This window comes from Rattus norvegicus, chromosome 7 (genome assembly GCF_036323735.1).
Source record: "Rattus norvegicus strain BN/NHsdMcwi chromosome 7, GRCr8, whole genome shotgun sequence".
NCBI classification, from domain to species: Eukaryota; Metazoa; Chordata; class Mammalia; order Rodentia; family Muridae; genus Rattus; species Rattus norvegicus.
In genome coordinates this window covers 77,895,119-77,920,080 of record NC_086025.1, presented here as the reverse complement: position 1 = coordinate 77,920,080, position 24,962 = coordinate 77,895,119, and the positions used below count along the sequence as shown (strand labels likewise).

The following is a 24,962-nucleotide window of genomic DNA, read 5'->3' as shown; positions in this document are numbered from 1 at the left end:
TCCCATGCACCTAAAATAAAAATAAACAAATCTGACAAAAACCTAAGTCTGAAGCCTGAGGTGGTGATGCATGTCTGTAATACCAGTAGTCAGTATATGTAGAAGCAAAAGAATCGGGTGTTCCAGGTCAGCTTCCACCACATAGTGAGCTTGAGGGAAGCCTGAGTTAGTGAAGACCCTGCCTCAAAAGGAACAGTTGTCAGCAAATAATTGGAGAAGTTCCATCTTTCATAATCAGATTTTCAAATTAAAGACACCATGAAATACAGGATAAAACATGAAACCACAAACAAAGCCAACCTTGTGCTTTGATAGAGAGTGAGGAGAGCATTTGTGTGTTATGGATACAATCAGTTTCCAGATGTTTGGGCTTGACTCACTACTGAAGACTCACATACCTTACTAAGCAGCACCTTCAGCTTTGAACTCATACAGAAGCCTCTTGCATCTGCACACCATTTGATAAGAGAAAAAAATTCCCTAGCAACGTTGTCTGTAATACATGAAAGCAAAACAAACAAAAAGTCCAAGACTAGAAATAATGTAAATGTGTCAACAGTGAATTGACCAAATTATAATAATATCCACACATTACATTGTAAACATAAATGAGTCAGCAACATTACACACACCCATAAGGATATATCACCCAGAGATAATGCTGGGCCAATACCATCATCCATAGAACATTAGAAATCACAATACTATGAAGCTAAGAATCAAATGGGTAAAACTGAAAAATGTATTCCTTATGGATACAGACTTGACAAATCAGAAATAAATAGGAAAGTATATTTATTGTCTACTGTAGGAAACATGAATGTAAAGTGTATGTATTTGTACGTTTTGGATATGAATTTGATCCCCTAAAATCTAAAGTTTATAGAAAAAGACCAAATATCAACTATATGGTGTGTGTGTGTGTGTGTGTGTGTGTGTGTGTGTGTGTCCATGCATGCATGTGAGTATGTATGCACTTATGCATCCATGACTGGGAAATGTAAGTGTAGTAAATGTATGAAGATCTTGGACAAATTCAGGTCTTGGTTCTTTGACTCCCATCGTGTTTCAAACAGGGTCTCTTTGCTCTTTACCTACTGCATATGCCCACACGCTTCCAGAGATTCCGCTGGCTCTGTCTCCATTCTCCCCTAGGAGTAGCACTAAGGTTGCAGCCACTAAATCTAGAGGTACAGCTTAACTTGAGTAGTGGGGATTTGAACTCAGATCATTCCTGTATGTTCAGCAGTCATTTTTACTCACTGAGCCATCTCTATAGCCATCTGGATCCTTATTCTTGTTATTCAGAGGATTGCTACACTGACACTAGATACCTTGAATAATAAATAGGATAGATACTGAGTAATTGTTTTCAATTAAAAAGTTAAATTGTCTACTAAAATGATCAAAATTATTAAAACATTTTTGTCTAGAAGTAGAACATGAAAGAATAAAAAATTAAAGTAGGATAAAATCTCAAATAATCTTTAGAATTACAGATGACGCCCAGGTGGTGCAGTCAATCAGCTGTATATGAAGGAGGCATAACAAACATCAGGCTAAATGCTGCCTTCTGCTCTATGTATAATATATTAAAAATATTTTTTCTAATTTATTTTTCTCTTAATTTCATTCATAACATTCATGATTCAATCATGTATTCATTCTTATATAAATGATAAGTTTCTATCTAATTTACAAGCTATATTCCTATAAAAATAAATAACTTGTGACAAAACCTAATAAAATGACCAATTTAAATGTAACTCTCATAAACGATGGCACAATATTTCAGCAAAAGACCTCAAGATTAAGACTTTCCAAATAGATGCTTCTAATGATATCACAGATACACCTTACACAATAGAATATATACTTCGATTCCCAAAAGAAGCCAGAAAAATTAGGTATGAAATCAAGAAAAGATAAAAATAGATTTTGTTTTTAAAGACAGAGCCTGTGTGTAGGCAGTGAGTCTTGAGTAAATGACTCTTCTGCCTCCTGTGTGCAGGAATTACAGACACAGTAAAATATTTTATTATAAGTCTACAAAAATAAATGAGCTCTCTGATGAAATAAAGACCTCCCAGCTATGGAAGTTCAAACGGAAATTTTTCTCATGTGCACATCACAGATGAGTGGTGGTTTTGGGTGGGAGACTGACTTAAATGAATGCCAATATCCTTTCTGTCATTTAACTGTTTTTAATTCATAGATTTTATTTTAATTGTTTTACTTACTTACATTTTAAGTGTTGTCCCCTTCCCAGTACCCCCTCCAAGAGTTCTTCACCCCTTCCCCCTCCTTTTGCCTCTGAGAGGGTATTCCCCCAACCGCCACCCACTCACCCACTTCACCAACCCCTGTATCCCCCTTCCCTGGGGCATCAAGAAGTCTCTACACAATTAGGTATATTCTCTCCCACTGAGACCAGACAAGGCAATCCTCTGCTACATATGTGCTGGGGCCCTGGACCAGCCCATGTATGTTCTCTAGCTGGTGGCTTAGTCTCTGGGAGCTTCGAGGGGTCCAGGTTAGCTGACACTGGTGATCTTTTTATAGGGTTGCCAACCCCTTCAGCTCCTCAATCATTCCCCTAACTGTTCCATAGTGGTCCCCTACCTCAGGCAATGGTTGGCTCTGAGTGTCTGCATCTGTCTCAATCAGCTGCTGATAGAGCCTTAGAGGACAGCCATGCTAGGCTCCAGTTTATATGAACCCACTCTTACATAACTGTAAGATCCTGTGAGGCAGTGCTTAACTATAACTTTTATTTGTTCCAAAATGTGTCCTTACAAGAGTAAGCAGTTGGGAAGCACAGCTGGACTTGAAGCACAGAGAAAAAGAAAAAGCTGAAACCATACCATATACAAAGACACACAGAACAGAAATGTAAACTGTAACATGACTCTTTCACTCTCTCCAGTGTGGTAGATGCCTGACCTACCGGGAAAGCTGGCATCCTTCAACAGCCAGCATCTTCCTTTAAAGCTCAGACCTTTCCTTCCTCCCATGATGACTCACTCACTAACCTATTCTCAGATGCTCCTCGCTAAATGCTCTCAGTGTTTCCAAAACTACAATCGCCTCATCTGTACATTCACTGTGGCCATATAATAAGACAAATGTTTTCCTTTGCTTGCATCGCGTCTGTTGCACTGAATGATAGAACAATCACAGTCCATCCTGGACAGGATGGATCCAGAGCACATGTGCCATCCGAATAAAATCTGTCATTTAAGACAGCCTGGATGAATCCAGGAAATTGCCAGTTCAATCCAGACAGGAATGGTACCATCAAGCATGAGCATGTTGACGGAGGACCAGATATAATCATTGTCTGAGGGCTATGTTTCAGTCACAGAAAGCTACAAGGACAGACTTCTGTGCAGCATTAGACGAGTCTGAACTTTCCTGTCAGTGACAAGGTTAGAACAGCACACCTCCCACACAAAATGAATCAGACACAAGAAGCCTGGTTCTCTCAGAACTTAAAGCACTTCAGGAAGCCACTTTAACTCTTTCAAGTGCAGGAGGAATTATTTTTAAAAAAGGGGTATTGGGAAAAGCTAATAATACATTCATGACAGTTTAATAATTACAATATATTTAATGCTATTAATAACCTTGGAGCAATGGCAAGAACTTCAAATGTCCAGGAGGAGGGAAGAATTGAGTTCATTATAGTTTATGTCAGAAATACTGTTATATTCTGCAACTGTCATGCCTGGCATGAATCAGAATTTCCAACTGTAAGGTGTGCTGTCAGCTGTGCAGCAAGTATAACAAGCTGAAAAACTGAAGTGAGCATTCATAACAAAAACTGAAACTGAAAACTCTTTTAGGGTGCAGGGCATGGTGCCAGACTCCTGGGAAATGCTCCCAAGTGCCCCTGCACCTGACATTATCCACACAAGTCAAAGAATCGCTGATTTCATAGAGTGAAAATGTCAAAGCTCAGAGGAAACAGTAGATTATGACCAAGCCAGGTAATAGTAGAAGAATATATGATCTGCGAGAACTTTCTTTTTATTATAGCTCACCTGGTTCTAAACTACAATCCACACTTCTGAACTTTGGAAAGCATATGGCCTCATCAAGGTCGTAGAGGTAGCCTTTGACTTCAGGGTACTATCTGAGCAAGGGCAAACCCTGCAATCAATACGGGGCACCAAGAACAACAGATGCAGGTAAGTGGAAGTGGGATAGCTAGTGATTACTTTTCCATCTTTCATGACATTATGAAAATCAGCAGCTCTCCACCATTACCATCACCATCACCATCACCATCAGCACCACCACCACCACCACCACTATCATCATCATCATCATCATCATCATCATCATCATCATCATCATCATCATCAATCAATTAATCAACAGCAACAGTGGCAGGAGCAGGAGCAGCAGCAGTTTGCAGGAGGTTATAAATATGTTTTTCTCCTTTCAAAATTAATGTATCAAAACCTCAGATGGATGTGGGATTGTTGTTCAACCTTCTGCACTTTATCAAGCAGAGCTGATGATTCTAATGCAAAACAAGTCTGGGTGATATAGTACAAAGAAAGAAGTTTTGAAAAGGGGGTTGGCGGTAGCCTACAAGAAATAAAGCATATGTCACTGAGAAGTCATGGCATGAGAAGCAGAGAACAAGAGAATGGAAAAAGGCAGTGTTCTGGCCCACATGATGACAGTGTCACTGCCACGCCGAGGTAACGTGTTAATTCCAAATTTAACAGAAGAAACATAAGACTTATAAAAGGGGAGTTGCTGAGTATATAATGTAGGGACGGAAGCTGAATAAATGAGCTGGATTAAATAAGAATGGAAACAATCCAGTGAAAGGAGGGGACATTAACCTGCCCACAAAACCTTCAACCCAAAATTTGTCCTGCCTACAAGATGTGCAGGGATAGAGATGGAGCAGAGATTGAGGGAATGGCCAATCCAACTTGAGACTCTTCCTGTGCGAGAGCCAACTCTTGACACTATTAATGATATTTTACTGTGCTTCATGGCAGTAACCTAGCATAACTGTCTTCTGAGAGGTTTCTCCAGCAGCTAATGGATACAGATGCAGAGATCCACAGCCAAGCAATAGGCAGAGCTCCAGGAGTCCTGTGAAGAATAGGGGGAAGAAATGATGGAGCTAGAATTGTCAAGGACACCTCAAGACCTACAGAGTCAATTAATCTGGGAATTCACAGGAACCGAACCACCAACCAAGGAGTATACATTGACTGGACCTAGGCCCCTACATGATTGCAGCAGGGCCTATCTCTGACTCTGTTGTATGCCTCTGAATCCCTTTCCTGTAATTGGGCTGCCTTGTCTGAGGTCAGTGGGAGACGATGTCCTGCAGTGACTTGATGCAGCACCATGGGTGGGCACCAATAGAAGAAAAGGGCATAAGGGTGGGACCAGGAGGTAAGGAAGTAGGGGGCCTGTGATCAGGCTATAAAGCGAATAAACAAATTAATAGAGAAAAAAGAAAATTAAACAACATATTTAAGTCCTCAAAGAAACAAGGGAGCACATTAGGAACAAGAAGCTAAAACAGTCATATCAAGTCACATCTGGGGATACTGGACATGAAAATGTAGTCATTGAAATAAAAACCCAGACAGGTTTTTGATCCCATGAGAAGATGGTACTATAAAGGAGGTACTTCAATGCAATGAGATGTCATGGTAGATAAACGCACTTGCCAACAAGCCTCATTGCCTCAGTTTGATCCCAGGGCCCCACATGACGGAAGGAGAAAACCAACTCATACAACTTGTCCCTTAACCTCAACATATAAGCTATGACAAATGTATGTCCATATACATACAGATACACACACCATCTTAGTTAGGGTCTTACCTAATGTGAACAGACACCATGACCAAGGCAAATCTTATAGAAGAAAACATTTAATTGGGGCTGGCTTACAGGTTCAGAGGTTCAGTCCATTATCATCAAGGTGGGAGCATGACAGCATCCAAGCCGACTTTGTTGAGAATTCTATGTCTTCATCTGAAGGCTGCTAAGGGCAAACTGACTTCTGGGCACCTAGGGTGAGTATCATAAAGCCCACGACCTACTCCATCAAGGCCACACCTTCTAATAGTGGTACTTCCTGGCCCAAGCACACACACACACACACACACACACACACACACACACACACACACACACACACGATAAATGTAGCTTTAAATTTGTTTTAGTTAGAAAAGAGTGCAGAAATAAAGTGTGAAATGAAGGAGATCTGTGTAATACCATTACTACAACAGAAAACCAGTGCTGAGTGAAATAACACTACATCTTCCCAAAGAAGCTTGTTTGCCTATACCTTGGTGAACATATTTTAAATGATAGTAATAAGTGGAGGTAGGGAAGTGAAGTATAGCAGAAGAAGATACAAAAATAAAGGCCTAGCAGAGAACTTTGATGTGCTCTCCTGTGAAAACAAGCATCATAAATTCAATTCTCGGCCTGAGAAGTCCAAAATCAAGTTTTGAAAAATTCTATTTAAAAGAACTGCAAAGAAGGAACTACACAAAATAATAAGTGTTTATGCCATATACATTTTGGTATGTTTTCCCATAATTTTAGAATTTGCTGTAAATCTGTAATTATAACACTCAAGTAAAAAATAAGTGCCAAGGCATTCATTTTCTACTTGAGTGTTATGAATACAAATTTAATGCCATTCAGTTAGTCTAGTTCAAATAGTACAGTCCAGGTTCATTGAGGTGATCTGTCTCAAAAAGGCAGGGAGTCATAGAGAAAGACATATAATGTCACAACATGAACTGTGGCCTCAATACACATATTTAAAGACACGGACTCCCTACATGCAGATATGCACAATATAACATGCACAGATTTAAAAGTATAATAAAATAAAATAATAATAAAAAAAAACAAATGCCTTCCTCCTGAAAGCAGTGGACTTATTGAGATAACCTGACATTAATCCCTTCTTCATTTACAGTGTTAGACAGATTTTTTTTCCCTAGCTATGAGTTAGATGAAAGCCAGTACATTTGACATGGTGCCAATTGAAGGCATTAATCCTGAAGATAACAATACAGGCCTATCAGTCAGTAAGCGCCATCAGGAAGAAAAGAAAAAAAGGCTGTCTTCATTGAAATTATCTACATGTCTAGACTTTAACATGTCCATTAGTGACTTAACTTGTGAACAATCCCTAAAACAATTCCTTTTATTGTTTCAGTTGAGTTAATGATGACTTGCTTTGATTACTAAATCAAGTACCCTGATATTTCTGTCTAGACATGCATGAAAATTAAAATAGCCCTAATCTGTATTTTTAAGTATTCTATTAAATTTAGAATCGTCATGTCATATTTTGTGACTTGAAACAAAAATCACTTAAAAATAAATTTCCTTTATGCAAAGTATGTTTGGGTAGCATTTAGTAATTCCAATAAGTCCACAAATGTCATTTTTAGTTCCAAAACACTTTAATCTCCAAAGAGACCTCCTTCCCATTAACAACTTAACCAGGGTCCCTTCCCTCAGCACCTAGTAATTGCTAAGCTATTTTCTGTCTCTACAGATATACATACTCAGTATATCTCAAAAACATAGAATCATATAGTACATCCTCTTTGCCTTTGCTATCCTTTTAAGGAAAGCCATTTTAATTGCATGGGTTATTAACTGCTGATTGGAACAAGTCCAATAATTCCAACCCAGTTGCCTTTGGAATAGCTATCATTGTTCCTCTCAGTAAATCACTGCTTGATGTGATGTAAGATGCTGAGCACTGGGGCAAATCCAGGCTTATCCCTCCATCGCCTTCTCTAATCTTGTCACTCTCTAATTTGGGTGCTTGGAATGGCTTGAATCAGATGCATACATCTACCTACTCATCCTTTTCTGTCCTTGAATACACTCATCCCTAGAAGGAATCTTTACTTTTTGATCACCCTAATGTAATCTGGTTTTGGTTCCACATGCCTGGAATCCCAGCCTTTGAGAGCCATAGGCAGGAGGATTGCAAATCAAGCCTGGATTGCATAAGACTCTGTCTCAAAATCCAAAATAGAAGAAAGGAAACTCAGGTAAAACATCACCCTGTGTTTAAAAGCTGTGTGTTCAAAATTTCCTCTGACATGCCCTCTCTACACACACTCTCCCTCCACCTGTACTTCTACTATAGGACTTAGCATGGACTACATACACCATGTAATGTATTTACTGTGAAACTTACCGTGGACTACACTATGAAATGTATATGCATTATCTACTCTAGTAGATATAGAATATTCTTATCCCTCATGCTTGGCCCAATGCCTGTACCTAAGAAATCAATAAATGTTTTAATTAAAAAAAAATTAGAAAATGAACAAAATGCCTACCAAAACTCTGTGGACCAGAGTTAGATAAATTTGCACAACAGTGAAACTCGAAGCAGCATTAGCGCCAGCCATAGACAACCTCAAACGTTTTCAAAATGTGAATTCTTAGCCTCAACTCAAAACTACTGAATCAGATATCATGAGGGTGTGCCAACAACCCATTGTTAACAAGACCCCTTGGCTACTGATACAGCTTATACACATTGACCTGAAAATAGAGAAGACAGGAACAGCTGTCTTAATGCAGCCTCTAAAAACACCACACATGGGCTCCTGAGAGACTCAGAAGGTAAAAGCACTCACCACCGAGGCCCACAACCAATTCAGGATCCAATTCAGGATCCTTGGGACCCATAGAATAGAAGGTAGAACTGACTCCTGAAAGCTGTCCTGTAGCCTGCAATTAGATGTTATGGCATAGCCCCACCCCCACCCCCGAATGCACACTACTATAATAAAATTAAGTTCAAAGGCCAATGCTGTTTTATTTTCTTTTTTCAGAAGCCATGCATTCTGGTTTTCCATGTTCAGAGGTTGCTCATTGATAGCAGTCTGAACGACTCCTTTTTCTGCTTCTGCACAATTCCATGCTGAAGTCTCTGGGATCATTCCTCTAGTCTCAAATCTTTATTCACTCCTGTCATGAGTATTGTTTGTATAATAGCAACCATTTATTTCTCCAATACTGACTCATCTGAAAGCATGCTGTAGTGCCCCTACTTAATTCTTATTATAATATCATTTATCTTTACCATTCGACTCACAACTTTGTATTCATACTGTCTGGACCACTTACATAACGTTATCCCCAAATTCAGTGGTTTTACGTTGCATGCATTTATTATCGTATACCTTCATGGACTAGACAGGAATCTGGGATAGCTAAGACGGGGTCCACTCCAAATACTGTAATCAAGACTCAACTGAAAAAGAATTGACTCCAAAACTCATTGTGCTATCAACACCTGGTCTTCACAACTGTTGGAATGAGGGCCTGAATTCCTTGCTGTGTGAACCTGCCACCTGTAACTGATATTGTCACTAAAACCCGAAGGAGAGACAGTCTTCTGGGAAGATGGAAGCCACTGTTTTCTACAAGCTACTCACAGGCCTGGCATCTCATCACCTTTTCCCTAATCTACACATTGGAAGTTAACCCCTTAGTGGATGTCATAGTAAAAAAGAAAATTAATCACACAAGCTTCTGGATTCAAGGAAATGGAATCACAGAATACATTTCATAGCCCCTCCACCAACTGTCTTAATTATGTTTCATGTGGGTAAATACAGAATTATTTTTATCACTTTAAGACAAGCCTGTTAAAAGAGGTGAGGCGTATAAGTTTGGTCAAATGTACCTAACTAGTCAGTGACTCATTCGGATTTGAAATTACTGACTCCACATTATTCTGCCTATGATCTTTGCATCTTAGGCTGAATTTATCATTCTTCCCCTTAATCTTCACTTTTTCTTGTTCCTGTTTACCCTTTTGTGATTAAGCCATCATTGTGTTATTACCTTTAAATATCTAGTAACTTCAATGATCTCAGAAGCAACAGGCACAAATATTTGCAAACTGTCGTTACTAAGGTTTTCATACAGCAGTATCTTGCAGTTAATTACTGTCACTGTTGACCTGGTAAAATGACACTTGAGTAAATTAACAAGCATCTGCTTTTGTCCCAGATCCTAGCTCCTCTGGGCCTCATGTTCATCTGTTAAATAAGATCATTGAAGTTGGAGCCTTTATAAGGCTCCGTGGTTTGCATAGAACAGTGAGATGCAGAGAGTGTGAAAGGGACAGCAAGTTCCACTGGGTCCTCTTGCACCTCATACTTCCTCTTCTGGTGAGGTAGCCTGCATACTGAGACACACCCACCCCCAGGCTTTCTCCAGCCATTTACCGAATCAACAGAATTTCAGGCAGATGGTTTCTATGTCCTTATGTCCTCTTTTAAAAAAGCAAAACAAAACTTCTGGCATGTGAACTGAACAGGGAAATTAAACTCTAGCTCTTCCTTCGTATTGTTTCCAGTTTTCCCTTTCATCCCTTCCCTGCCTTTCCATCTACCAATTCTATGTACTGAAAGAGCATCCGCCGCCACTGTGGACTATTCTCTGAAATGCATGTAAGTCAAATAAAAGATGAGTTATAATGTGAAAGAATTGCTACAGCATATTTCTTTTAATATTTTTTCTATTTAATCTTAAAGTATTTTCTCAGATTCCTTACATGTTATCAGTCCAAGCTGGCTATTTGTAATTCAAAGAAAGGTGAGTTTTAATAGACTCAACTCAGCCTCACTAAATGGACATTAGTCTGATTTTCTGAGTTGATTTAGGTTTTCGTTGAATTTTATCAACTATTACACAGCTCATTTTTAAAAATATTTATTAAAGAAAGGTATATTTAGGAAGCCAGACTGTTGCAATATAAATCAATATAAATCTGAAAGTGATATTCACACAAGACTCTTCCATTCACCTCAATATTATGTAACCCCACACAAACAGACACTTCTTATGCTTGAGTTGTTACCCAGGCTGTCCAGGAGAAAAAATATCAAAGCACTGTCTGACTACGGCTGTGTGAACATCCAAATTAAGTCCAAAGTCAATAATTACAGTTTTCTTCATGCAGCAGATGCTCACTGATGACTGAATATCTGAAAAACAAAAGATGAAAATCAACATCAACAAATTTAGGATCTAAAGGACCAAGTGTATTGTGTTTTATTTCCAGATGTTTTTCTAGAGTGGCTACACAATTAGATGTGAGAAACAAAGGGACTGAGGCTTCTCATTGGAGGAGATTAGCTATATGCTGTAAAATGGAATGCAATGGAAGTTCATAACAAAGATCATTCCTTGTGAACTCAGACGCCACTAGATCTTGGTGTTGGACACAGTGGGTGGTGAGTAAAGGTACTTGCCTCCAAGCCAATAGACTTGAGCTTAATCATCAGGATTTCTGCAAGCTTTCCTCTAATCTCCACATATTTGCTGTAGTATACACACACACACACACACACACACACACACACACACACACACATGTTAAAAAAAAACTAAAATAATAATAAGCTGAAAAAATGGAAACAGAGAATCCACAAGCACAGAATCTCAGTCACCGGCAAAGTCACCGGGTAGTGATTAAGTGAAAACAGAATAAAGGAATGAAAAATGAGACATAAGAAAAACAAATAAATAAGATATAAGGGATAAAAGGCTTTACCAAAGTCTGCCCAAATGTTTGGAGTGGTTTTCCCCCTACCTGTGGGATGTATAAAATGTTCCCTCGAATAAAAACAATCAAGGGACAGCCACCATTCTAGCCAATTCTGACAAAAATACGAACACTGCTGCAATAATAAAGAGGTTCAGACTCAATGACTTCATCAACAGAAACACTTCCAGTGACGGGGGATCTGAGGATAGAAGGGCTGTTTTTATTTCTCTCTTCCTCATGACCCCTGGGTCATCTTCTCCCTGCCATCCTCACATACTCTTCCTCCAGGGAGTCCTGATGTCCTTTAATATGTGACACCTGTGATTCTGGATTAACCCTACAATAATTTTTCTCAATATTGTTAAAGATTCTGTCCTAAACTGTTGTCATTTTCTGAGAAAACATAGGTCAGGATTTTAGCATATGAATTGAAGGGGAGGAGACAATGTATAACACAGATATGCTCACATGGAGCTAAGAGCAGAACACTGTAATTGTACAGCAGGAGACTGGGCAAAAGGCCACATGAGGAATTTATAGGTGCGATGTAATTTCACAGATATAATAATGGAAAAATTTTAAAGGAAAAGGGTCCTTTGTAAAGAAAACCCTGAGATGAAAAATGTGGTGTTAGAAAAGTAAATTACTGATTTCTCTGTGCTCTTCACTCAGGAACTATAATGCTCATATACAACAGCTGGGGTCTGTTATGCATATTTACTCTAAATTGAAACATCCCCTACTATAGAGAGAAGAAGAGCTCATAAGGCTCAGGAATCTCACAAAACCAAGAAAATTCAGGTAGCTCAAAAAACTGTGAGATTCATAAGACCTTTCCCCCCGACCCCAGGTTATGAGAACCTAAACAGTTTCTGGGGAGAAGAGACCCTCTTCAGTGCAGCTGCCTGCAAATTGTACACTGGGATTCAGGGATGCAACTTCCATAACCCATATATCCATGGGGAGATGAAGTTAGCTGATGTAGCTACCTGAGGGACACCTAGGCTTCCATAGGGAACCCCAGTGAACTCACTGGCTCACCAAGCTGGATGAGAGTAGATTTTTTTAAATCTATCATTGCTGCCCTAACTGGGATGAATAGGCATTGGCATATATATCCCCAGGAAAAGTCACAGATGCAAACCTTAGTTAGACACCCTGCATTTCACAAGGGAAAGCAAGTGTCTCCTGCAGACAACTTTAGTTGTCCTTTTCACCTAATTCACACTCAATGTACTTTCCACCACCACATATGCCTGAAAAAAAAATCACCATTCCAGTGAACGTATTTTCAATAACTTAATTTTGTACAGGACTTTGAAATCTGTATTGCCTTGATATAGATAAATGCTATGACTACAAGTGAAATATCATACTATCTAGACCTGTGCTGAAAGATATAGCTACTTCTAGCCATGTGTCCTTAAATAAACTTAAGTCACTAAGTTTTAACCAACCTAAAAGTCTAGTTCTTCTGTTTTCCTGGATCTATTCCAAATACTTGAGTGCCTATACGTGGCTGAAATTTAACACAACAGACAGCACAGATGTATAGAAGACTGTAATTCTGCAAGCTCTCTTGGGACATTCTAGTCCAGCATATTAGAGAAAGCACGTAAGCATTTCCTCAAGAAAGTCCTATGAAGCTTATCAGTGAAGACTTTTGTGAAATAGCAGGTGACAGTTTATTTCTCATACAAATATACCTGCCCACAGCACAAAAAGAGTCTCTCATAAAAATTTTTGTTGTAAATTTCAACTTCACATTGGCCTTTATTTAAACAAAGCTCAACTTTTCTGGAAGGCCAAAATTATAAAGACATATTACTGATATAAATTATGTTGGATAATCTCAAAGGATTCAATATCAATTCTAGATTATTCCAAAAACTCTCCCTTTCTTAAGAAACTTTGATTTTTCTCCCACATCTAAAATACTTTGGACATGCTTAAATACTATTTTAACTCAATGTTTAATAATTGGTGAGGAATTCCTCTGCCCATATGTAAATTTTAAGATAAGAATTTACAACTAAAGCTTTTCCTAAATTCATAAAAACTGCATTACTACTATAAAATTAATTACCTTTATATTTCAACAATGACAAATTTTGTGAGGCTATGGTTGTAGACATGTGAATGAATATTCTGAGAGGATTAGCAGCAGACTTCTGGGTGAAATTTGCCATAGGACAGGCTCAAAATCCCAGATATAAAGAGTAGTACATCTCCACTTAGCCCCACAAGCCACAGAGAAGATGTCTCTAAACTTGGGGAGAGCCCAAAACTTCTCCCCAAACCTATTAAGTCAGAATATCTGCCCACACACTATTGGTCTCCCATTTTTATAAGCTCCTTGAATAATTATTCTTCTACTAAAATTTAAGACAAATGTGAATTATGAAATAAAATGGAAAACCCATATGCTTGATGAATAGTCTATAGGGAGGGGTTATTAGTCATTCCAGCTATAACAGTTCCATACAAGGTGAGGAAGAACATCATTTATAAAGCAGAAAGCATTAAGTGTTTTGTAGCTGTTTTCTTATTTTGAAACTGGAATACTGACAGTGTTTTCAATTATAATTAGAAAGGCAGAAAATGCCTCACTCCTGTGTACAGTTACCTAACCTGCATACACAATTACATGGTCTTTCTGAACATGTAGAAGAGAGAAAAACAACTTCTGACAGCCATTTTCTAAATCTTCTGATTTTAGAGCCTTTCTTTTTTTATCTTAATTTTTTTCACTGTCAAATTCAGATGGTAAAGAACTGTGCCCTAAATGTATGTCTAATGAATTGAAACTACAAGTGAAATACTAACAATCAGTAAAAGGCATCAGAATTTAAAAACATTAGTCAATTCCTTTAAAAGGAAAAACAAGGTAGACACCGTAGCACAACCCTATAATCCCATCATTTAAGAAGATGAGACAGCAAGGTTACTATGAATTCAAGGCCCCTTCGGATATATAGTGAATTCTAGGCCAGCCTATGCTATATAGTGAAACTCTACATAAAAAGAAAAACATTGTAATAATAATTTTTCTACAGATTTACATTTAAAAATGAAAAGAAAAGAGAACCATACTAAGATGTATCACTAGTGTTAATACCCAATATTCTAAATCAATCTGTTGATTTTATTTAATATTTTGACAAATAATAAGAAAGGAAAAGGAGAACAATTTATTTAATTAACAAAATTGATTCTGCTCACTATTATAACATACAGAATGTCTGAGACTTAAGAGGAAAATTATATGTGTGTGTGTATGTGTGTGTGTGTGTCTGTGTGTGCGCCTGTGTCTTTGTGTATCTTCAAGAGTTGAGAGGACAATAGAAGAACTTAAAAGGATGTGAATGAATACAAGCAGGATTTTCCATAAGGCTGATTGAACACCTACTGTGTGCTTAGCACTCATCTGTGCTCCTTTTACACATTCCAGCACTTCATAAACCTAATCACTGCAAAGCTGAGCTTATGTAGTACCAGTGAGTCAACTCAAAAGAAAACCCTAGAGAGGCTCTTTTACACCATGAGATATTGCTGGTGTCTGAGTCACCATTTACTTTCCACCAGGGAGGGGTGGAAAAAATGTACTTATAAACGACTTCCCACCTGCTACATCATTTTACTTGGCAAGTGCCCACAGTATGGCTGACACAGCCTGTAGACCCTTGTGGGGTAAAGCAGCATGTTTTGCTCCTCCCTTTTAGAAAGCAGGAGCCCTCTTCATTGCTGTCTAAATAAAGTGAGATGATGACAGGTGTAGGCTATGGGACTCAATCCACTCTTTTTTATCCTTGGCAAGAGGATCTATCACCCATCTGAAAAGACATTCAGTCCCTGAAAACACGATTTTAACGCTTCATCAAAGCTCCGAGGAAGCCTGAAGATGTTTTGGAAGTTAGCCAATTAGGTGTATCTGCAGGGCGTCTGCTCTCCCTTTCACTCAGCTAGCCTTAGCTGTCTGGGTTCTTTCATCCTTTGCTAAACAGGAGTAGATGAGCCCCAGGCAGCAAATAGGATCTAAAATGAACAGCCTTAGCCTCTTCTGAAAGCCAACTGCTTTACAGAAATGGCACATCAGAGAGTCTATCCCGTGCTGGACAGTTTCTATTAACCACAGCCCTACAGAAAACAATGGGGATGACCAGAAAAAAATATATATCACTACAAGGGAGAAAATATCTTCTCCAAGATATTCTATATCTCTTTTTTGAAAATAGGTTATTTTCTCAAACAATATATCCTGATTACAGTTTCTTCTCCATCTCTTCCTCCCTGTTTCCTCCCACCTCCCTTACCATCCAGACCCACTCCCTTTCTGTCTCTCACTAGAAAACAAACTGGCTTCTAAGGGATAATAATAAAATATAATAAGATAAAAACAATACGTATCCCTCTGGAGTTGGAATATCAGAGGTCCATTTGCTCACACACTTAGGAATCCCATAAAAACACTGGACTAAGACTCATCACTTATACACAAGGGACCTGCCGCAGACCTGTGCACAGTGCTCCCATCTCTCTGAGTTTGTATGGCCCTTACTCATGTTGCTTTGAAGGGCCTTGTTTTCCCTGTGTCCTCTTCCACTCTTGTTCTTCCACTCTTTCTGCTTCCTCTTCCACTCATCCACATGGCTCTCTGAGCCCTGAGGGGAGGTATTTATATGCTATCCATTTAATAAATGTGCTAACCTTTGAGTTATTCTTTCTGTCTCCCCTATTAGACCATGAGCCCTTAGAGGGTTCATGTCCACTTACTTCTCGGAACTTGGTATAGATAGCTGGCCTAGCACATGATAAATGTTTAAAAAGTCCAACGCATAAATGAGAAAGAATCAATGCTCTGCACATTTTCTTTATATCCCTGTTTGGGTTCACTTTGTTGATTTTAAGAATTTCAGCATCCGTTCCTGCTTATTCTGCAGGAACTATCCTTTATTAACATGTCTAGAGTTGTCTCTCTTCAGTACGATTCCCTGGCTTTTGCAGTACTATAATCTCTCTTTAATGCCCTGCAGAGAAAGTCGTTGCATACTGTCTTTGTCGGGGTTTCTATTCCTCTACAAACCTCATGACCAAGAAACAAGTTGGGGAGGAAAAGGTTTTTTCAGCTTATTTCCACGTTGCTATTTCATCACCAAAGGAAGTCAGGACTGGAACTCAAGCAGGTCAGGAAGCAGGAGCTGATGCAGAGGTCATGGAGGGATGCTTCTTACTGGCTTGTTTCCCCTGACTTGCTCAGCTTGCTCTCTTACAGAACCCAAGACCTCCAGCCCAGGGATAGCACCACCTCGACAATGGTCTGGGTCCTCCCACCTTGACCACTAGTTGAGAAAATGCCTTACAGCTGGGTCTCATGAAGGCATTTCCACAACTGAGGCTCCTTTTATGTGAAAACTCCATCTTGTGTCAAGTTGACACACAAAACTAGCCAGTACACATACATTACTCCTCATTCACTGGCAAATGACTTCATCCTTACATGAATTCAGCTATCCAACTCAGTCTTTGGTCTGACCTTCCTGTCTTTTTTAAGCAGGGTATCATTCCAGCTACATAAACAAACTCTGGATCAACAAGTCCATAAATGAGCTAGTATGTCTACTCCTCCTTATTTTCCTTTTCTCCAGCCTGCCTACCTTCTCTTCATTGACGTACTGGCTCAAGAATCAGCCCAAACAAAATTGCTCTTCACTCATAAACCAGATTACATTTGTAACCTTTTCAGAGTGTTTATGCCATATACTGCTAAACTGAATTACTGAGAATTACTGCCTAAACCAACATGAAAAAAGACTGGATCTATCTCTGTAGCATGCTTAAGTAAATGTTCATGAGGGTTTGAATGAGAATGTCCCCAATTGTCACCAGTGAGTGGAACGATTTGAAAAGATTATTTAGATTAGGTAGGTATAGCCTTGTTGGAGTAGGTGTGGCCTTGAAGGAAGTGTGTAACAGGGGTGTGCTTTGAAGTTTTCTGTAGTTCACTCTCTTCCTGTGCCTGTGGATCAGGATGTAGAACTCTACTTCTTCTCCAGCAACATTCCTTCTATGCCTGCTGCCATGCTTCCTGCCATGATGATAATGAACTAAACCTCTAAAACTATAAGCAAGACCCGCCCCCCAGTTAAGTGCCTTCTTTCATAAGAGTTGCTTTAGCCATAGTATCTCTTCACCACAATAGAACAGTGACTAAGATAATGTTCTACTATGACAACACACACACACACACACACACACACACACACACACACACACACACACTTACACCTAAATATCTAAAAAGAATTTTACAAAAGTTCAAAATACTACCTACTTTTCCTGTCATCCTATCATGGGCACTATATAGATGATGATTTTTAAGCATGGGTTAAAACTGAAAGGAAGAAATAAATACTGAGATTGAGGAATGAATATTAAGACTCAAAACACATTGAAGAAAATGATGGTAATATTCTCAATCAAAAAATACAATTTTAAGATAGCTGCTGATTTGAAAGGATTTTTTTTACTTCTTCAATTATTTATTGTAGGTTACTAGACACAAGGAACAGTTCTAAGTTCTGGTTTCAGGCAGGTCACATTTTTCCCTTGACACATTACACTAAGCAATTAGATGTAAAATATAATAATTTTTGTAATTATTTGTAGGCTCACTTTTAAAACAAATGAAAGCAAACAATTGTTGAAATAATGTTTTTCTAATTTTTTCTGTCTTAAAATTCTCAGCTGTATCAGATCTTTACTAAAAGACAGTTTGAGGCTAAACATGGTGACATGTGTCTTTAATCCCAGCATGTGGGAGATGGGGAGGGGGACTGTGAGTCAAGGGCAGCCTGTCTACCTGGGCAGTTCTGGGATAGCCAGGTCTACATAATTGAGAGGCTCTGCTTCAAAAAGGAAAGAAAGGAGAGAGGAAGGGAGAGAAGAAGGGAGGGAGGAGGGGGAGAAGGAGGAGGAGGCGGGGAGGGGGGGAGAGAGAGAGTCTTTTTGAAATAACTGTTTAAGGACAGATCCATGTGGGATAATGTGGATTTGCATCAGACTCTACGATTAAAAAATCAGTTAAAATAGTCAAGGGAAAGACCACAAGGCCTAAACTCTACACAAAGAAATACAGGCAACTAGGGAATTCTGAGAGTCAAAGAATGGCCTTTCTTAGAAAGAGTATATCAATTGTTTATCCAATACCAAATGATCAACCCTGAAAACACACATGTACTTAACACATTGTAAAGACTGAACAGGCAACAGTCAGGAATGTATATATATATATATATATATATATATATATATATACACATATATACACACAAGCATATAGCAATAATTGATGAAAAAAGAATATGAAATGAATATGAAAGAGGTCAAGAAGCAAATGAAGTAATTATATTATAACCTCAAAAGTAAAAAGTAATCATTTTTAAAACAAAAACACAAAACAAAGCAAAAACAAAAGCAAACCACAAATCATTGAGCCCTTCATTTTGAATTGCCAAAGCCAAATAGACACTGAACATTCATATCAGAAATGCCGCTGAATGGGCACTAAAGCAAACCTGATCTTATACAAATGGCAGAGCCTTGTTGAGGGTGTGCAGAAGTGCTCTAGAGAGTACACTGACTCCAGTGTGGTCAGTGTGCTATCCATTGCACCACAGACCAGATCAGCATTCTTAGATCCACCTGCTTCTGTTCATTTTATCTGCCTAGCCAATAGCGTCTGTGTTGAGCACCAGCGATTGCTATAAATTAACGTTCTTGGAAACTTCCAAACGAAAACTGTTTTCATTAGTCAAATATGATAATAGTCACTAATGCTGTTTTATTTTAAAAGGGATCTACACTGAGTCTCACTATAACTAAAGGTTCCTTCTGAATTCATCACCCTATTTGTCTGTGAATTTCTCTCTGGTTTCATTTCCTGCTGAATATTTGATGTTGAAAAGGTCTTGTAAGATAACTTTCATGTGTCCAAGTTAGTAGAAAATTGGAGTGGTTTTCATGCTGGAAACCAGCTGTGAACCAATAAAAATGGAAATCCACACAACATAGAGAAATTTGTAACCCCAAAGACAAGGGATAGACAGGGAGTTCCCCAAATATTTTACATCTAAAGTACCATACTAAGTTTCATGGTTTCCGAGTCTGAATACCAAATATAAAATTACAATGTCAGAAGTAAAAACATTTATAATCTATTTAACAAGTAAAAGAATTTCCAATATTGTCACTAAAAATAGTACAATAAATATTATTAAAAGTGAATATAAGATAGATCATACACAAATAAAAATAAGTACATTGTGCTTTTTAAACTTTTACTTATAGACTTCCTAACAAGTGAAGTGAAATAAAGTTATGTCTTAAAAATAATTAAGAATTGTATCCTGCAGTTATCCTCCTTGTCAGTTGCTATTAAGAAAAATAAGGACACCAGTGACTTGGCTTGACAACAATGTATAGCTTTTATGGATCTTTGCAACTATTTTAAAATCTCTACATACATGGATCTATTTTTAAACTATTAACAGTGCTAACCAGAATTGTTAGTGATTTAATACTGTCCTTGTAGAATTTCAAAAGGCTCTTCTATGTAAATCATTGAGCAAACATTTATTTAAAACCAATTGTGTATAGGCATTAGGCTAACATGCAGTCCAATGCACTTACTGTCCCAAATGATTATTACAGTGATGAGACAGCACCAACTCAGATGGGACCTTGCCTGCTCAGATATGCACTTCTGTCACTCTGGAAATACCTGGGTCTCAGCACTTAGTCAAAGCACTGGGATTTCCCTTCTCTAGAGAGACTTGAGACAAAATCTTCTTACAGTGTGAGAAAGTTGAGAAAGCCGCCTATATCCCTAGTCTATTGAGTTTCGTCGCTGAGACATACAGAAATAAGGATGCTTGCCTTGTAAGGTTGTTTGAATGATGTGTGTTTTCCGGGTAAGGTAATTGTTCTGTAAGTGACTGTCTCTGTTGATGGCAGAAACAGAGCCAGCAATGCTGTAGGCTACAGGTCTGAAGAGGAGCAGGGCCCTCTAGAGCCTATATGTGATTCTACCTAGCTAAAGAGAGAAGGAAAACTCTATCAGGTAAAAAGAACAAGTAAAAAGAGCTTTGAGAAGGAACTTATTTAAAAAAATAATCTGTATGTTTAATGAGATACTAATTTAATGAGATGATAATTTCATGAGATACTAATACAGGAGTCAGGAGAAAAGGTAAAAAAAATAAATGGAGAGGATTTTAAAAATTTAAAGTAGCACACTCTTTCTACTCAGTGCTAACTGGGACTCCTGTTTGTCAGAGTAAGGAAGCACTGCTTCCTGGAAACACTTCCAAGCTCACAACAAACACAGAGACTTTACTGATAGGAGGAAAGCATGTGATCACGTATGTTCCTTTAAGGTTGAATAACCTGCAGGCAAGGAGAAGCATATCTTGTGATATAAAAAAAAACAGTCTGTTTAGTCTCTAAAGTAACATTTCCTTCTTTTCTTAGAAATGCTATTTACACAAAGGAATATTACTAGCTATTAAAAAACAATGATATCATGAAATTTGCAGGCACATAGTTGGAAATAGAAAAGATCATCCTGAGTGAGGTGACCCAGACCCAAAAAAGCAAACATAATATGTGCTCCCTTATAAAGTACATGATAACCAGGGTACAATCCACAGACCCAAAGAAGCCTAGTAATAAGGAGGGTGCCAGGGAGAAGGCTTGAAGCTCACAGAGAAGGGGAAATAAAACAGACATTAGGTGTGGCTGAAAGGAGGAATCAGGGTAGGAGGGAGGGTGGAAAGGGGATCAGGAGGGATCAAGTATGGGGAGAATGATGAGGGGAAAAGAACTAGAATCAGTGGGGGTGGGGAGCATCTCTGGTGTGAGCTAGAAACCTAGCATAATGTAAAGTCCCAGGAATTTAGGAAAGTGACCCTAGCCAAGACTCCTAGCAATAGATATGGAACCTAAAACATCTAAGGCAAGGCTTCCAATGGAGGGATGGGGATATCAAGCCAGCCACAAAAACTTTGACCAACATTTTTTTCATGCCTACAAGATGTGCAGGGATAAAGAGGGACTAGCTAACCAATGACTGACCCAACTTGAGACCCATGCCATGAGAGAAAGAGCCCACCCCTGACACTACTAATGATATTCTGCTATGCTTCCAGACAGGAGCCAAGCACAACTGTCATCTGAGAGGCCTCACTCCGCTGCTGATTGAAAACAGATGCAGAGACCCATATCCAAACATTAGTTGGAGCTCTGGGAATCTTGTAGAAAAGGGGAAGGATGGATTGAAGGAACCAGAGAGGTCAACAATACCACAAAAAATCCTACAAAATCAACTAACCTGGGACTATCCCTGAGACAGAACCATCAACCAGAGAATGTGCACAGGATGGATCTAGGCTCCCTACATAACAGGTGTGCAGCGTGGTCTTCATGTGGGACTCTCTAACAACAGGAGTATGAGCTGTCTCTGACTCTACTGTCTGACTTTGGATCCCTTTCCCCTAACTTACCTAGCCTCAATAGAAGCTATGCCTAGTCCTACTGCAACTTGATAAGGCCAGACAGGTTGCTATTTTGAAAGGCCTCCCCTTTTCTGAGGACAAAGAGAAAAGGGAATGGAGGGAGGGGAAGGAGAAGGGTAGGACGAAGAGGACAGGGGGAGGGGAAGCTGAGAACAGGATGTAAATTCAAACAATAAATTAACAATAATAATAAAGAAATGCTATCATTGCTGGCAAGAGGTAAAAAAAGAAATATAAACAAGCTCAGTTCTGCATGATCGGTGGAGCTGTGTAGACAGATGGATTCGTGCATATTCATTTGTATAATTAATTTCTCAAAAAACATATAGTTCATTTTAAAAGCACAACTCTGTGTCAATGATCTGAAAAATGCCAGAGTCAAATAGACAAGGTGAAGCCATAAGGACTTCTATTCATTTTCAACATTGATTTGTTCCAATGTAAAGTGGCCAATCATCTCAAAGACAAACAGCATAAATATAGTCAAGATATGAGGACTCTTAGCCATGATGAACAAGAAAGTTAAAATCAAACCAAAACCCCTCTCAGGTGTGAGTTTCTCATGGAAAAAAAAGGAACAGCTCCTTGGAATCTTTACTTACAGCTGACTGAACCTGAACCAAATACCGCCATGAACAGAAAATCAGATTAAGCTTAACTTCCGGCTATTTTAAGTGAGTTCAGATAAAATATCACCACTCCTTGGCATTTGTTTCTCTTAAGATCGCTTACAACAGAACAATCTATAATGCTCTCCCTTGGATTTACTGAGGTAAACATCTATAGACCTTACATGTGAGTTTTAACAAAATGTCTTTCATAATTTACATAAACAGCAAATTTGGAAAGCAAAAGTTTAAAATCCTATTTTCCCAAAAATTAACTGCTTCAAGTTGAAATGGTGATGGAATCCTTACTATTATTTTATTGTTTGCTATATGAGACTTAATTCTTGTCCTCAGTGAGCTCAAAGAGTGAGAAGAGGAAAACATGGGAGATAAAATGAGACACAGTATTGATTTCCTGGTATAAACAAGAATGTGCTGAGTTCTTTTGATGTAAGCCATGCTTAGAAAAATACCACAAAAACATCATAAAACAGATATTTTGAATTGAGTTTGGTTGAACTAAAGGAGGTAAAAATAATTCATTAAGATGGGTGAATTCTCAGAGGTAAGTGATGGACATGGTCTGAGAACAGTTTGCTAACACTCTCCATAGCAGTAATTGCGAGAACCCTGCATTCCCAGGACTCACTTTCACTCCCTGGAGAAGGAGAGATTGCATCACAGCAAGTTTTTAGAATGTTACTGCTATTTCAGTGAAAAGGAAAGAATTTTTGAGAACTCGTGCAAGGAAACGGCACTAAAAACCATAGGAAAATGAATCCAACCAAATTTTCTTTGCAGAGAGAGTGTGTATTTCAGTTTACAGTACCCAAGTTACACTACACTGCTATTAGGAGTCAGGGGAGGAACTTAAGGCAAAAACTGAAGCAGAGACCACAGAAGGACACTGCTTACTGACTTGCTCATTATGGCTGTTCAGGCAGCTTTCTTTTTTTTTTTTAATATAGAGAATACTTTATTAGTTTTTGTAATCAAACCCACGTATATAAGACCTTACATATTTAATACAGTGTGTTACCCCTGTACAAATGGAAAAAACTTAAGTTCAACATTTCTAGACCAATATGGCTGTTAATTTCTGTACAGTGCCAACTCAACACAGTAAACGGGGATACTTTTTTCGAAAGTTGACAGCACAGGTAAAGTTTCAAAAAATTCAAATTATATATCTGTATATATATATATTTATATTTATATAAAAAGACCAATAATAGCAGTGTGTTATGCATCAACAGCAGCAACAGCTTTTCCAGGTTCTGCAGTCATCTGAACAAAACTGTAGAGACATCCAGCACACTCCATTAAAAAAAAAAAAGTAAAAAAACAAAACCCGAGAAAACAGCACAGTTCTGTTACTCTTGTGGTACCTGGCACCATTTTTTTTTAATTAGCTTCTCAATCATCATCTGGAAAGAAAACATTCTGAGCAACATCATTAAAAACAGCTCTGATAAAGCACGGTCACTACTACGTATCATTAAGCAGGTACAAGCTATTTTACATCCACAGAGGTATGATACAGTACTGTCCTACATCTATAATACTAGAGGATACGATTTAAAAGGCATTATTTGAGACTTGATTCTACTTTTCCAGCAGAGGGCCCAAAGGATGGTGTGACACAGCTTTGTAAAGAAACATACTCTAGACAGGATTTCCTTTCACTAGTGGCACACTTCTAAGGATTCATTCTCTCCATGCATGTCAGCTAAAACCGTTATTAAAAAAATGAAATATCCCTAGAACAAAACCGTATAACCACCGGATTCACATGAAGATGACCTAGTGGAGACAAGCTGGACCTCACCTTACCAACAAGCTATCAAATCTGTTATGTTTAAACAGTGAGACCTCCAAGGAAGGAGATGTTCAGGCAGCTTTCTTATACCACCTAGGACCTCTTGCCCAGGCTTGTACCACTCATAGACGGCTGGTCTTTCCTACATCAGTCATTGATTAAAAACGTGTTCCAAAGACAATAGAACAATCTTATGACAGCATTTTCTCAACTGAGTCTTTCTTCTCAAATGACTTGAGCTTGAGCCCAGATGACATAAAAATAACCAACTTTTTAAAAAATATTTTTATGTGTATGATTATTTTAACTGCATGTATGTCTCTGCATACCTGTGTCCCTTTGTTCAATCTCTAACATAA

At 38.4% G+C, this 24,962-nt stretch overlaps 1 protein-coding gene across 17 annotated transcripts in view; it reads right to left on the bottom strand.

Annotated features, from left to right (window-relative positions):
• The window catches only part of Smg5l1 (Smg5 nonsense mediated mRNA decay factor like 1), a 134,361-nt gene that overhangs the window by 16,406 nt on the left and 92,993 nt on the right, over nt 1–24,962 (bottom strand). For 8 of the 17 annotated variants that reach the window (XM_039079152.2, XM_039079150.2, XM_039079148.2 and 5 more), the window contains one exon: nt 11,002–11,042. The exons of 4 other annotated variants lie outside the window; for them this stretch is intronic. Coding sequence is in view for 5 of the 13 variants with exons in the window: in XM_039079150.2 (XP_038935078.1) it covers nt 11,002–11,042 (41 nt within the window). In the remaining 8 variants the exon portion in view is untranslated. Of the gene's footprint in view, nt 1–398; nt 494–10,861; nt 11,043–24,962 lie in introns of all 17 variants that reach the window. 5 more of the 17 variants (XM_039079151.2, XM_063263511.1, XM_039079154.2 and 2 more) reach the window with 3 other exon arrangements.